The sequence below is a fragment of the Mytilus galloprovincialis genome, chromosome 7, assembly GCF_965363235.1.
Source record: "Mytilus galloprovincialis chromosome 7, xbMytGall1.hap1.1, whole genome shotgun sequence".
Taxonomy (NCBI): Eukaryota; Metazoa; Mollusca; class Bivalvia; order Mytilida; family Mytilidae; genus Mytilus; species Mytilus galloprovincialis.
In genome coordinates, this window is record NC_134844.1 from 55967157 (window position 1) to 55982768 (window position 15612).

The 15612-nt window shown below is 32.6% G+C and overlaps 1 protein-coding gene across 1 annotated transcript in view; it reads left to right on the forward strand.

Moving 5' to 3' along the window:
- Window positions 1-15612, forward strand: part of LOC143083327 (peroxidase-like protein) — a 36803-nt gene that overhangs the window by 19731 nt on the left and 1460 nt on the right. Inside the window, exons 5-10 of the mRNA XM_076259589.1 lie at window positions 2105-2153; window positions 5514-5614; window positions 7437-7538; window positions 9906-9992; window positions 13828-14545; window positions 14761-14930. Of these exons, the coding sequence (XP_076115704.1) occupies window positions 2105-2153; window positions 5514-5614; window positions 7437-7538; window positions 9906-9992; window positions 13828-14545; window positions 14761-14930 (1227 nt within the window). The remainder of the gene's footprint in view (window positions 1-2104; window positions 2154-5513; window positions 5615-7436; window positions 7539-9905; window positions 9993-13827; window positions 14546-14760; window positions 14931-15612) is intronic.

A 15612-nucleotide genomic window follows, 5' to 3' on the forward strand; every position in this document is an offset into this window, starting at 1 on the left:
AAACACATCAAATGAAATATAGGGAGATTCCATGGGGGGGTCAACCCCACCCTCACATGTTTGAAAAACTTTTAAATGGTTGAGATCCCCAGTGGTTAAGTGAAAAAAATTACAGATCACAGGGGGAGGATTCTAGGGGTTTGAAGTTCAACTTGGAACCCCTCCTTTTTTTGACACTCAATGCATTTGAATGGGAACATATAGTTGGAACCACCCCTCCTAAATCTTGGGTTGGGAACAGGGAACCCCCTTTATAAAATGGCTGGATCCATCCAGGCATACAATCTAGCTAGCTATTAAGGCTTTAAAAATATGAAATAAATCAAACAAGGAAATTAACGGTGTAGGCAACTGTTTTGAATTTTTAAAAAAGCCTTTATTAACAATGTTAAATTTTGTGTGCATTTATTTTTGCTTATTTTCAATAACAAATAAATAATGGACAGAATTGCGTGATTGATTATTGTAATTTACGAAAAATCTGCATACATGTTATAAAATGGGAAGTAGAAACTGGGAATTTGTCAAAGAGACAACAACACAAGTGACAACCAAAGAGCAGACAACGACCGAAGGTCACCTATGGGTCTTCAATGCAGTGAGGAAATTTTGGCACTGGTCTTCAGCTCATAAATATGTCTCAGAAATGAGAATGATTATGATATACAGCTAGGGGCTAAAAGGTCGCCGCAGTCCATTCCATTATTCAAAATATCCATTTCATGATTCAAAATTGGCTATTTCTTAATTTTCACGCGTATTTTGGCATTTAGGTCTTCTAATATTCGTTGCGGAACATATTGACTATATACATTTTGTTCGTCTTGTAATCAGCTTTCGAATGAGGTATAAGGTTTATCCATAATAGGGGCTAAAGGGTCGCCGCACTCCATTCCATTATTCAAAATATCCATTTCATTATTCAAAATTGGCTATTTCTTTTTTTTTTCCGGGTGTATTTTGGCATTTAGGTCTTCTAATAATCGTTGCGGAATCTTTAATAGCTGACTATGCGGTATGGGCTTTGCTCATTGTTGAAGGCTGTACGGTGAGCTATAGTTCTTGATGTCTGTGTCATTGTGGTCTTTCTGGATATTTGTCTCATTGGCAATCATACCACATCTTCTTTTTTATATTTCCTCATTTTTATGCATATTGTGGCATTTAGGTCCTCCGTAAACCGTCTTATGGTCATTTCGAATCAAAATATAGCTATAGTGTCACAGTCAATTTTTTTTATATTTTTTTCACTATTCACCGCTTCAATTTGAATAATGAAACATAAACCATTTCATTATTCATTATTCATTTTTCAATATTGAATAGTGAATAGTGAACTATTTCATTATTCATTATTGAATAATGAATAATGAACTATGAATAATGGACGTACTTCAGCGCTGTGAATTATATAGTGACGTCTATTAAAATGTTTGAAATAATTATGAAGTCAACAGGAAATGAGCTTGTTGCAGATGTATAAATGTCTCCTCACAGTGCTTTCTTAAAATTATTTTAAATCAATGTGATCGTTTTCATGATGAACACTGAGCGAATAATGACAAAATAAATGTAATCTTATCCACTAAACTAAGCAGAAATAAAATTATAACTTGTTTAACTCAAAATGATGATCGACGAAAAATCTGCTCCATATCGTATCATTCTTATTTCTGACTATCAGTCACTTTGCTGATGCTTTGTGAAAAATAAAGAAATTATTCGGGCTCACCTGATATTATACTGTGATAAAGTTAGTATCAAAAACAAAAAGTCCTTAATTCTATATATATTGGCTTTTATGCTTTGTTTATACACTTTATATAATCTGCTGATCATTTAGCCATACTAACTTGTTTACTTTTACTTTTGGACCATGACAAAACCATTGAACCATTGACTGTTTCCTACCGTGGTTTCTTTCAACCATCAAATTACGAATCAGGACTTCGGAGTTTGGAATCAAATATTCCCATGAGTTTCTTATGGATACATATGTCGGATATCATACTGGTGCTAACTGAAAAGCAAACAATGGTGATGTCTTAACATTTATATTTATATTATCCGATAACGCATTTATTAATTCGATTCTTTTTTGTAGATGATGACCAGGATATCGACTGCTGCAATGGTAATACCCCTGTCATCAGGTAATTTCATGATTATTTATCAGACATTTCCAACAAACTGATTTCAAACTTCGAAGTCCAGCTGTATACATGCAATGTATTAGATTCTTTTTTTTTTCATGTATGAGTAAAAGAGATATATAGTTACTACGAAAATATTGAATTATTATTCCCCTTTGAAGATATCAATGCAACAATATATTTAGAGTCATTTTCAAGATTTCTAGAATCTAATGAATGTATTATTAAAAGTGGTAAAACACAAATTAATTTTTACATCTGTTAGACCAGAACGCATGCAAGAGTATGAGTTTGTACACTCAAATAACGAGCGATGCCAAAGAAATTCTTAAACCATATAAACAAATAAGTTTTTTTTTATTTTTAATTTGTAATGTGTGTACTGGCAAAACTACAAGCCATTTTATGAATATTATATGATAATTTCTGTTTTAAAAGTTTACTTGTAAAAGTTTTTATTCGTTGGAGCTAGGGATTCCAGCAGGAGTGCGACATTCTAAAATATGATATTTAAAAAATCAGCTATTATATTAATACGCAACGACTAATAATGTAAGGTAATAAAGGATATCCTTGGTGTATCTTTAGAATTATAATCAAATGCAAAAGTTATGTGTTCTGTATTACAGTGGATTCATTATTTCTTTTGAAACATTAAGAACCTGGGGTGGTGTTCTCGAAGCTATCTTAGGATGAGAACATGTTCTAAGACAATCTTATGACCAGTCTTTGTCCTAAGTCGTGTTCTCGAAGCTATCTTAACTTAGAATATATCACATATTTCGTCCTAACGTTAGGTCGCCTAATTAGGTGTCTTAAGATCATCATATCTTTATCCTAACTTTTTGCATGTTTTTTTCTAATTTATTTACATGAAGATGAACATGGAATGAAACACATCATCGGTTTTTAACTTGTATAAAATTGTGCATGATTTTAAACTTTGAACTTCGTGTTTTACGATACGATGACACTACGAATTCAATATTCTCATTTCAAAACAAATAGTTTTCCAGTTTAAATCACATTCCTTTTTAATAGTATTTCATATTTTTCATTGTAAATCATGCATTTGATTAAATACAAGTAATTATAAAATTTCGTAAACAATTTTATTAATCGATTTCATCTTTAATACATGTTTTATCAATCTATTACTTTGACTATTTAAAATTTCGCACATAGGATATGTTTAGGACGTCCTAACATTAGATGCGTCTGAGATAGCTTCGAGACACAACTAAAGAGTGTCCTAAGTCAATCCTAAGTCTATCCTAAATTTGGTCTTATCTATGACTAAGGACAAATCTTGGGATACTTTCGAGAACACCACCCCTGTTCTTTGAAAATCAATGAGATAAACTCGATTTTTTTTTTCAAAATCCATGAGAGGGTGAATAAAAGGGATATCATTTGTCTTCATTGAGTGAAGTATATCATATATCAATCTAGTATTTTCAGCAATAAGTTAACCTGGTATAAATCCTGTCTGGTCATTATTGATTAAATTAGAAAAAAATCGATTTCATTTTTTTTAACCGAATTGAACGTATTACACGAGCAGCACAACGACTACCACATGTGGAACAGATATACCCTTCCAATGCAATATGAGATCACCACAAGGTATTCTTGTGGGGTTCGTGTTGCTTCTATGTTGTGTTTTGTGTACTATTTTTTGTCAGTTGATTTTTGAGGTGTTTTTTTACTTGTGAGTGTGAATGTTCCTCTGGTATCTTTCGCCTTTCATTATTGAAAGTTGGTGTAACCCAAATGAGTTACTCACTCTAAATAAAGATATCAATATTATTATTGTTGCATATTGTTACATTTTATTTTTGGTAAAAAAAAATCTTGATCAATAGAGTACGCCTTTACATTTCTGAGGTTATGCAAGGGTTATAAGAATATTGGACGAGTTTTAAATGAGTATTGACCAATACAAATTCGACTTCTTTGATAAAGAGCTGAAAATGGCGAACGAAACTTCAGGATTTACACTAAAAGAACCTATAAAGAAAATTCACTGTATTCTTATAAATATTTTTGCTAAAATCGTACATACTGCTAACGCGAAGGTTACATGTATACACCAGAGTTGATGTTGATCTAGCCATTCGGTAACATACATTGTAACCGGACTTAACAATTTTCAATCCTTTATGGGTTGAATTTATCATACTTAAATAAAATACACTAAGTAAACAATGAAGGTGGTTGTTAACTTTGGTATATGCTTTTTGTGCTTCTTTGATAAATATTTGTTTTTGTTTTTTTTTTGTTTTTTTTTTTTTTTTTTGTTCTATTGAGATTGTAACAAGATCATGACTGCTGTACCCATTATTTGACAACTTTACCTATAATGTCTGTTTTGTTTACGCACCGTTGACAATAAAATGGAATTTGATGCGACTGTCATACAAGTCAGAGGTTGAGCGCTATAAAACCAAGTTCAATCCACAATTTTCTACATAGGAAAATACCTGTCAGAAATATGTCAGTTTTTGTCAATTCGTTTGGTGTGTTTTATCTTTTGATTTTGCCATTTAAATTATGAACTTTCTGTTTGAATTTTCCTCGGAATTCAGTTTTTTTGTGATTTTATTTTTTATGCCAATCTGTTTGAAATACAGATAAGATATTCATGTTTTGCATGCTCTGAAATCTCTGGACATTGTCAATGTACAGCTATAAGTCTTGAATGGCAGAACTTACTCTACCATTTAACATCTTAGATGTGAAAACAAAGGACTTCATACTTTACATTCATAATTCACTTATTGGAAGTGGAATGAATTATAGGTTTCATAACGCGTATTCTGCACCTTTTTTACTTTGTGGTCAAATCTCTGATAATCGTTGATCATTTCTGTAGTAAATACCAATATGACGTCATATTTGTTTCGGTGTCAAATTTAAACACCAGACATTCTAAAAAAAATATAAGCTTTGACAGAAAAAGGTTTCCTGTTGAAAATTGTTTTGTATATTATTGAAGAAATCACATAAATTCGATGCTGTGTAATGTCTTAACTTTGAAATTCATCCATGATCTAACGAGCAGCCAACGGCTGGGTAACTTTGTATTTTAAAAATTTACGCAGTTTTCGTTGAACTATTTTATGTAACACTCAGTGTAATGTAATTATACAAGGCATATTCTTCACAAAAGAAATAATTAAGAGGCCACATACAGAAGAGAATCCAAATTTTATGTAACATTCTAATAACACATTTCAAATTAATTTTTCAATGGGATAGTTATAAATATTAGTTTAGTTGAAATCTTTTTTTGACATGATAAAAAAATCTATTTATTTATTTTATGTGGTAACATTTACAAATAAAATCTTTTTGTAGACCCGAATGCTTTTCCTTCAGTACACCTCCTGGCGATTTTAAAACAACATGTATGCCGTTTGTGAGGTCAGATTTTGGCGTGGAACCCGGATGTATTCCAGGTATGAACTTCATAGTACAAAAGAAATATACATATCTACCTGGGGTGGTGTTCTCAAAGCTATCTTAGGATTAGGACGTTTCCTAAGTCTATCTTATGTAAAGGATCACTCTGATTCAAACAAAAAAATCTCTAAAACTGATATTATCAAGATGCTTGATTTTTTGATTGACAACATATTTGTTACGTGCAGAGGTGTGTTTTTCAACAGACTGTCGGCATTCCAATGGGAACAAACTGTGCACCTTTTTTGCCGACTTGTTTCTTTATTATGAGGCTGACTTCATGCAGGAACTTCTTAGGAAGAAATATAAAAAGTTAGCAATATCCTTTAACTCTGCTTTCCGCTATATAGATGATGTTCTTTCAATAAATAATTCAAAATTTGGTGACTATGTGGAACGCATCTATCCCATCGAACTAGATATAAAGGATACTACAGATACAGTTAAGTTGGCATCATATCTTGACTTACATCTAGAAATTGACAATGAGGGTCTAATGAAAACAAAACTTTACGACAAAAGAGATGATTTCAGCTTTCAAATTGTGAACTTTCCATTTCTAAGTAGCAACATTCCAGCAGCACCTGCATACGGGGTATATATCTCCAAATTGATATGATATTCTCGTGCTCGCATTTCCTATCATGATTTTCTTGATAGAGGGTTGCTGCTCACAAGGAAGATATTAAACCAAGAGTTCCAAATGGTGAAGTTGAAATCACCCATTCGTAAATTTTACGGACGCCATCATGAGTTGGTTGACCGTTATGGAATAACCGTTTCACAAATGATATCTGATATGTTCCTTACGTCGTAACTACAATCCCCTTCCCTTTCATGAATGTGACCTACCGAATTAGACTGTTTACCGGATTTGTTATCACATAAGCAAGACGACGGGTGCCACATGTGGAGCAGGATCTGCTTATCCTTCCAGAGTACGTGAGATCACCCCTAGCTTTTGGTGGGTTTCCTGTTGCTTATTCTTTAGTTTTCTATGTTGTGTCATATGTACTAATGTCTGTCTGTCTTTTTCATTTTCAGCCATGGCGTTGTCAGTTTATTTTCGATTTATGAGTTTGACTATCCCTCTGGTACTTTCGTCCCCATTTTTACAGAGAATATTGCATTGTTTTTTTTTTCATGATTTAAACAGTATTTAGAAATTAATTTATCAAAACATTTTACATTCTGAATATTAAAATATCCCTTTTTGTGGGAGTTATGAACAAACTTAGAAATAAACTCAGCATAGATATCAGGATTAAAATTTTATATTTATGCCAGACGCGCGTTTCGTCTACTAAAGTCTCATCAGTGACGCTCGAATCAAAAATGTTTTAAAGGACAAATTATATACGAAGTTGAAGAGCATTGAGACCAAAAATTCCTAAAAGTTTTGTCATATACAGCTAAGGTAATCTATTCATGAGGTAGAAAAGCCTTAGTTTTTTCAAAAATTCAAAGTTTTGTTAACAGTTAATTTATGATTATGAACATATCAATGATAACTCAAGTCAACACAGAAGTGCTGACTTCTGGGCTGGTGATACCCTGGTGATAGAAAAAGTAACCAGAACTACATTTCGACATTCCAATAGTTTCTACAGTAATTACTTACGACTTTCATGAGAGAATAACTTTTAGTAATAAGATTACTAAGTTTTTAAGATTACTTCTGTCATATATATTCCTCATTTTCTAGTTTTACATTCAAACTTGCTTTTCAGTCAAACTTTAAGCTATACAAGTCTTAATTAATAACTTACAAAATGTATATCTAAAAGAAATCTTACTGAGTTTACGCATTGTTGTTAGGGCCAAGAAATCAAATAAACCAGAGAACATCTTTCCTTGATCTCTCTGTGGCATATGGCAATACACTGGATGGACAAAAAGATCTACGAGAAAATGGAACAGGTAATATAATAGTGTTAATGCTAGTTGATTGGTCTATGCTTTATCTATATGATAAAAAGATTTGAGTTTTTTATAATGTATTCTATTTTGTTTTTCTTTTTTCTTTTCTCTTTGTATGAATAGTTTTTGAAGGCCTCATGGAAGATTAACATTTTATTGTAAAATGTGTTACCTTAAATAAAAAAAAATTATTATTATTATTATTATTATTATTATTATTATTATTATTATTATTATTATTATTATTACTAGAACACACCCGCGAAATCGCGGGCATTCAGAGCGTAGTTTAAAGTATCAGTATGTAAAGTGTTGTTGGAAGAATTTTGTTAAATACAGAATGACTGGAGAATTTCAGCAAAAGTATCATAAGTCATAGGTTATTGGGGACAGGAAAATGTTTTTTTTACCCTCCACCTTTATTTCCAAAGTTCCCAATTTTTGGTTTTCTATCAATTTCAATATGAACATACATTTAGTATGTTATGAACATTTATTTAAGTAAGGAGCCTGTAATTCAGTGGTTGTCGTTTGTTTATGTGTTACATATTTGTTTTTCGTTCATGTTTTGTACATAAATAAGGCCGCTAGTTTTCTCGTTTGCATTGTTTTACATTGTCATTTCGGGGCCTTTTGAAGCTGAGTATGCGGTATGGGCTTTGCTCTTTGTTGAAGGCCGTACGGTAACCTATAATTGTTAATTTCTGTGTCATTTTGGTCTCTTGTGGAGAGTTGTCTCAACATGGCAATCATACCACATCTTCTTTTTTTTTTGTAATCAATGAATTTTGTAAAAGATTTAATGACTGGAGAATTTCAGAAAAAGTATCAAAAGTTCACATGAATAATTTTAGCGCTTATCTGTATATTATGAACATTCATTACTATATAAATAAAGCGTAGTTACTTTCAATTCTACGTTTACTAATCGATCCATGGTGATCATTGATATAGTATACAGACCCTCTCTATTTAATAAACTCTGTGACTGCCGTGGATAGTAAACTTGAAAATGATAGCAGATAAAATTCTGAAAATACACTTTATTCGTAGACTAGTATATGTATGTTCAAAGTGTACAGAAAAACGCAAACCGGAAGTCTAATCTGACTTAAAATTTCGTACAATGACGGGACAATACCCGGATGCCTTTTTTCTCGTTTTTCTCCTAAAATAACTCAATCTGAATAATCATATGAATGGATGACAAATGCGACTATGCACTGTACCTATAGGACACAGAGGCGTGTTGATTAATTTATTGTGGAAAGAAGAGAAGCGACACCAAAAATGAGGTCTTCTCGTTTAATAGTATAGATTATTATTATACATGTTTGAGGAATTTAAGAGATTCCTTTCATTCTTTCCATTAGCTAATCTGAAATGTATGAATCAAGTAGCTTTTTAAATTAACTTATTTAACTTATTTATAAGATCGATACAGAATTCATTGTTTGTTTGATTAATTGATTATGATTATAAACGGCGTACCAGCGCGAAATAGCTGTCTGACAACCAACTGGCTTACTTTTAAAAAAATAAGCATATGGAGATGTGTAAATCTAGTCAACTTTATGTCGCATTGCTCGGTCTATGACCTCGATAAATACGACTTTAATATTGACCTCCTAAATCGTACGAAAAAAGTTAAATAATACGTTTTTTTTTTTTCTTTCTTTTACTGTTTTACACAACAAAATGTTTCAAAAACTTGATTTTCATTGAAATTTATTTGAATCGACATTTCTTTTATGGTGTCCTGTGTGAAGTTATAATTACATTAGATATACGATTCATTATAATACGTTATTCAGATTGGCTAACTGCACATCTCGCGTTATTCCTTAATCAATTGCATTACACAATAAAATGTATCATTCATGAGACACGAGGTCCCACAATAAAGTGCACAGGTGAATTAAATAAAAACTTGATAAAAATCGTGTTTTCATGATACTAGCTAAAAAGTGTAATTTTAAGTATTGAATGCTTCTTTTTGTAATTTCATAGGGTTGTTAAAGCGTTGATCATGCGCACATTTTTAGAATGAAGACCTTCTGCGCTTCATACAAAATGTACTACGTTCAACGCTTTTACACCTCAATGAAGTTACAAAAAGAAGCATTCAATTCTTAATTATTTTGTATCTATATTATACCGGTAATATAAACAAATATTTTTGTTTAACTTATATATCATATAAAAACAACATTCATCATTTCATCAAATTCAATTCAAGGAATAAAGAAAAGTGTTGCAAAAACTTTTTATAATGTCATTGTCAGAGACGTTGATTACTAATACATTTTGATACAATAACTGCGCTTGCTTAGCTATCAATATCTATATAAATAATTGATTATTTAGGACGACTTTTGGAGGGATTAAACAGAATTCTTCCTGATGGACCCCCAGGAACTGAATGTTTGAATGGAGAGACGTGTTTTAAATCTGGTAAGAACTAATATACCAAAGTGTACCATCATTGAATATTATGAGCTTGATAAGCATTTCTGTATCTTTTAAAATCTGTAAAAAATTCGGGAAGTGAAAAATTACACGTCACTCGATTTGATTGAAGAATGTTATACTACTACATGCATTGTATGGTTAGGACGATTAAGTTTTCGTTATTCTTTACACATAATTCAAGCAGCACGTGACTAAACACACATTAAGAAACTACTAGTACACCGTCTACACAAATCAAAATATAGAGCCTCACCTAAAGTTCAGGGGTGGTGTTCTCGAAAGTATCCTAAGATTCGCCCTAAGACACATCTTAGACCAATTTTAGGATGGACTTAGGACCAGTTTAGGACACTCTTAAGTTGTGTCTCGAAGCTATCTCAGACGAATCTTATGTTAGGACGTCCTAAACATATCCTAAGTCGAAATTTTAAATCGTTAAAGTAATTTTTTGATAAAACATTTATTCATGACGAAATTATTTAATAAAATTGTTTACGAATTTTATAATAACATGTATAGAATTAAATGCATAATTACCAATGTAATTATATCAAAAGGGATTGTAATTTAAACTGGAAAACAATTTGTTTTGAAATGAGAATTACACTTGTATTGTAATCGTATCGTGAAACAGGAAGTTCAAAGTTTAAAATCATGCACAATTTCTTTATATACGAGTTAATAACCGATGATGCGTTTCATTTCATGTTCATTTTCACGTAAAATAATGAGCAAAAAGCTAAATCCAAACTTTATTATGCTAGAATGAAGATAGGATGATCTTAAGCCACCTTATTGGTAACCCGAATAACTCAGTCGTTATATTCCGCTGATCTACGAAGGCTACATTAACCAGGTATGGGAGAAAATCGGACACGGAAAGGGCTTGAGTTACCTTATTGGGTGACTTAAAGTTAGGACAAAAAATGAGATATATCATAAGTTAAGAGAGCTTTGAGAACACGACTTAGGACAAAGACTTGTCATAAGATAGACTTAGGACACGTCCTAACCCTAAGATAGCTTCGAGAACACCACCCCAGGTCATATCAAAAGTTAAATTTATTTAAGTTATCGGCATTTGTCTTACCTCCTATACATTTCTAGTAATATGATTGGTTGAAAACAACCGCGTGGAAACAGTGAAAATTTTCTATCACCTCTTTTCGAATTTACTGACCCCATAATAGCACACTATATAACCATGGAAGTATTATATTGACAGGAACTCCAACAAGCGGACTTCAAACGTTTATAGTGCGATGCCGCGAAATCGTTAAGTATTTGTTAATTAACTCGACATGTCTTGTGGATGCATGGGTTCCGATCAAATTTTTGAAACCTCGTGAATGATCGTAATTACGGAACATACCGAAATAACCGGATGTGTACTTAATTGTCAAGGAAATGACATTTACCGACCATGTGAATGACAAATATGTCAGTTCTTACGGGTTTTGCTGCTTAAAAACAAATAAATAGAAAAGAAACGAGATCTTCGCGACTGTTTAATAAAAAATAAAAAAAAACTGAAGAGTAAAAATACTCACAAGCCATAAACATTTCAGTTTAAGTTACCAATCAATTTTAAAATAGTAGGATTTTTATTTCTGAGAGGGCCGTTGGCTAAACACGCGTAACTGTTATATACAAGTTAGGCTTGAAAATCATAAAATTCTCATGTAAAGTAAACGAATCTTTTTTATCAGTAATTATTATCGCGTTTTACTGCTAACTTTGACAAATATTTTAATGAAGTGTTTAATGAAAGAATTTCCAACAAAAATTTAATCCAAAAGTTGGCCGGGGGGACGGGGTTAAAGAGCTTTGATTTGAAAAAATATCAAATATTTTGATTAATTGTGTACTGAAAGTCCAATGGCAAATATTTCATGCAATTAAACAAGAAACAAAAACATAAATTGTTTAGCATACGGTGTAGTTGTTAAGCTTTTAAACACATAAATAAATTCTAATTTGGTTTCCATGATAAAAAAAAAATAAAATGCTTAGGGCCCATCATGGTGATCATTCTTTAAATGCATCCAGAAATATTTGAAGCCATCCTTAAAAATAAATCTGTCAGACGTCAGAGTAATCTCGGACTAGGTTGAATCTTTAAGGTTGTTTACAACTTTGGAATTATTATAAAAGGTGTAACAATTCATCTGCATGTCTCGTAACCTGATATTGCTATGTAGAGGTCATCACATGCATGTAATTATTAACCTCTTTTAGTCTTTAAAACATATTTGATAAATAAGTTAATAACATTTTACGATATTTTAATATTTTACGATAGAGAAAACCATAAATATTTGTGTTACACTCGATAAAAGTTTACAATCTTTAACTTAAAATTTGAGTTATCCGGCACCATCTGGCACACTACACGCGCATCACATTATTTTCTGCAAACACTCTACTTCAGAATCAAGTAATTTTCATAATCGGATATTTCCCGATTTCAAAGTTCCAATGATTAAAACATACTCAACAAAACTAAAATTAAGCTTGCCCTCTTTCCGAATGCAGTTAATTTTCTTATGTCATTCTGTTAAATATGGACCGATTTTTTTCGATCTTTTCAGCTTTGTTCTTCATTTATTGAATGGAAGCAGGTGTTGTTATTCATGTGGCGATTCACAAATAACCACGGGAGTTTCCGTGTTTATTTACATTGGTAGGTAGATAAGACAATCGACCAAATCACGTGATAAGACCAGCTTCAGTTAACAGAACAGGCGAAGGCGGCATCACAGATACCCCACAAAGGAGTTATCACGTACTTGACAAACTGAGGCGGAACCTTTTATTTTCTTAAAGAAATCAGTGCGATGGGAATGTGCTAATTTTTCGTTGGAGTTCCTGTCAATATAATACTTCCATGATATAACTAATAATATCTCCCCGTCGAAAGATCTTCAACAATAGACAATAGACCGATTAATCACACAAGCCTCCAAGTGCATGTAACAATATAGTATGTGTAGAAAAGCTACAAGAGACACTATTAAAGTTTTCAACCGAAACCAGTAACTCCGGCTTAAAGATTCCAGAATAGATACTCTATAATTATAGAAACAACAATTTACGATTCTCACTATTTTTAGTATCCTATACAACCTAACAAATTCTAGAATTTGGAAATTTATGAGCCTGTATACTGTAAAACGTGGATGATATTCATTTCGCATTTAGTGCTTTTTAGCCCACTTCGCAACGAAATAATTTTGCATTTTTCAAATACATTTGATGTTATAACGTTATGAAAATTTTATTCCCAACTCTCTATATTCGCACTTGTTTCTACTTGCGCAAGTAGCGAAAATCTACTGTACATACAGTGAAGAAGAGGTGTAAGATAGCAAATGGACATTCCAGCCCTACCAGGTCGCGGGTTATACGTAAAAGACATGGCCAACTATTGTCCTCAGTGCAAGCGCATGTCGTTTTGCTCATAAAAATAGAAATGGCGTTGTGTCACATTCGAGGGAAGAGGATGAAGTTGTAATCACGGCATTTGTAACAAACGCGTCCTCGGGTAAACACAATGAGTCCGTTTTAATGCAAACTACTGGAAAAAATAAAATAAAAGCGTTATGGCAAACATTAACAACAACAAAAACGACTATTTAGCAGGCTCATGCGTTATGAACTCATAATTGTTGTTTTGTATTTTTGTATATTTACACTGGATCTCTGTCCTTTATATGTTTTGTTGAATCAATAAGGGTGATTCGGATACCTGCGTACAATGTATGTTCCAAGGAAGAGAACTAGCTTCTATTTTTATAAGACATATTTTTTCTTGTAGGAGATAACAGACCCGCTGAAGTCCCTATGTTAACTGTCATCCATATCATATTCCTACGCGAGCATAACAATATAGTTGAAAGATTGAGGTCATTAGGATATTCAGACGGAGAACAACTGTATCAAGAGGCAAAAAAGATCCTTACAGGAGTATATCAACATATTATATATACTGAGTATTTGCCAGTTATACTTGGAGATGAGGGAATGGACATATTTGGACTTCGGAGTACTCCAAGTGGGTTTAATACACAGTATAATCCCTCTGTTAATGCTGCTACTCGGAATTCATTTGGAGCTGCAGCCTATCGATTCGGACATTCTCTTGTGGGATCCTTAGTTGAATCATACAATGAGGATTTTACTCCACGTGACAAAGAACCAATGGAAGATCATTTTTTCAGTACACGTTTAATAAGGAATTTTGATGATAAGTTTGGTCCAGACGCAATTTCAAGATGGATGACAACACAATTCAAAAGTAAATCCGACCGGTTTTTGACACCAGCTGTGAGAAATAGACTTTTCCAAACAATGCCGAAGAACGGTTTTGATCTCTCTGCACTGAACATTCAGCGAGGTAGGGACCACGGAATACCCGCATACAATAGGTGGCGACAGTTCTGTGGACTACATGCCGCTCAACATTTTGGAACAAATTATAATGGATTGACCGATCATGACTCTTTGTCAGCAAAAGCTTTGAAATCCGTTTACAGGTAATAATTATTTTTTAGTTTAAAGAACGCCAGTCCTCCGATTTGGATATATATTTGTGAAAATATTAAGATATTCTCATTTTTTTCACATGTTGTAAGGAAATAAATTTATACTAAATTAATGTATTTTGTGTACTGGGTTCTAGATATTATTTGGTTTATTCATGGAGAGTCGCTGATTAATTAGTCATAATCTACTGACTTTTTATTTATAGGAGTCCAGATGATATTGACTTGTTTGCTGGAGGTCTGACAGAGAAAATAGCACCAGGGGCGCTAGTAGGTCCGACATTCAGGTGTTTGATTGGATTCCAGTTCATGTTGTTCAAAACCGGCGATAGATTTTTTTACGAAAATAATTTCTATCCAACAAGATTCTCGGCAGGTGGGTAAACATCAAATTGTATATACTCTTAATTTGATACTTTTGTAACAATCAATGTTCATTTTTAATTGTTGACTATTGTTCTGACTGTTCAATAATTGTAACCGTTCTAGAATCTAACGCATTCTGGGTAAAATATACAACAGCGTACACAAACACGTTGTGATTGGTACAAAACGTTCTAAACACTGCAAATTCAACCAAAGATATAACCAAAGATATAACGCTTTTTTTATATTGTTTTACGAACAATGAGATTACCCATAGTGCTTTAATATAGCTTCTGAAATGTTTACTGTTGTTAGGCTGTACAAATTAAAATCAAACTAAATTATCTAAATAGTCTGCGAGCAAATTGTCAGAAGAGTACTGAATTTTCTGTAATTCATGCTGATAATCTGATGATATAAAATTGAGAATGGAAATAGGGAATATGTCAAAGAGAAAACAATTCGACCAATGAAAAGGTAACAGCCTAAGGCCTCCAATTGCATGGTAATCAACGCATCGAGAAAATTCGCCACCAAGAGTTGGGCCTCAGCTGTCCTCTAAAAAAACTGTGTACTAGTTCTGTTGAAATGGACGTCATACTAAACTCCAAAACATATAAATGAACTAAAACTAAAAAAACGTACAAGGCTAACAAAGGCCAGAGGCTCCTGACATGGGACAGGTGCAAAAA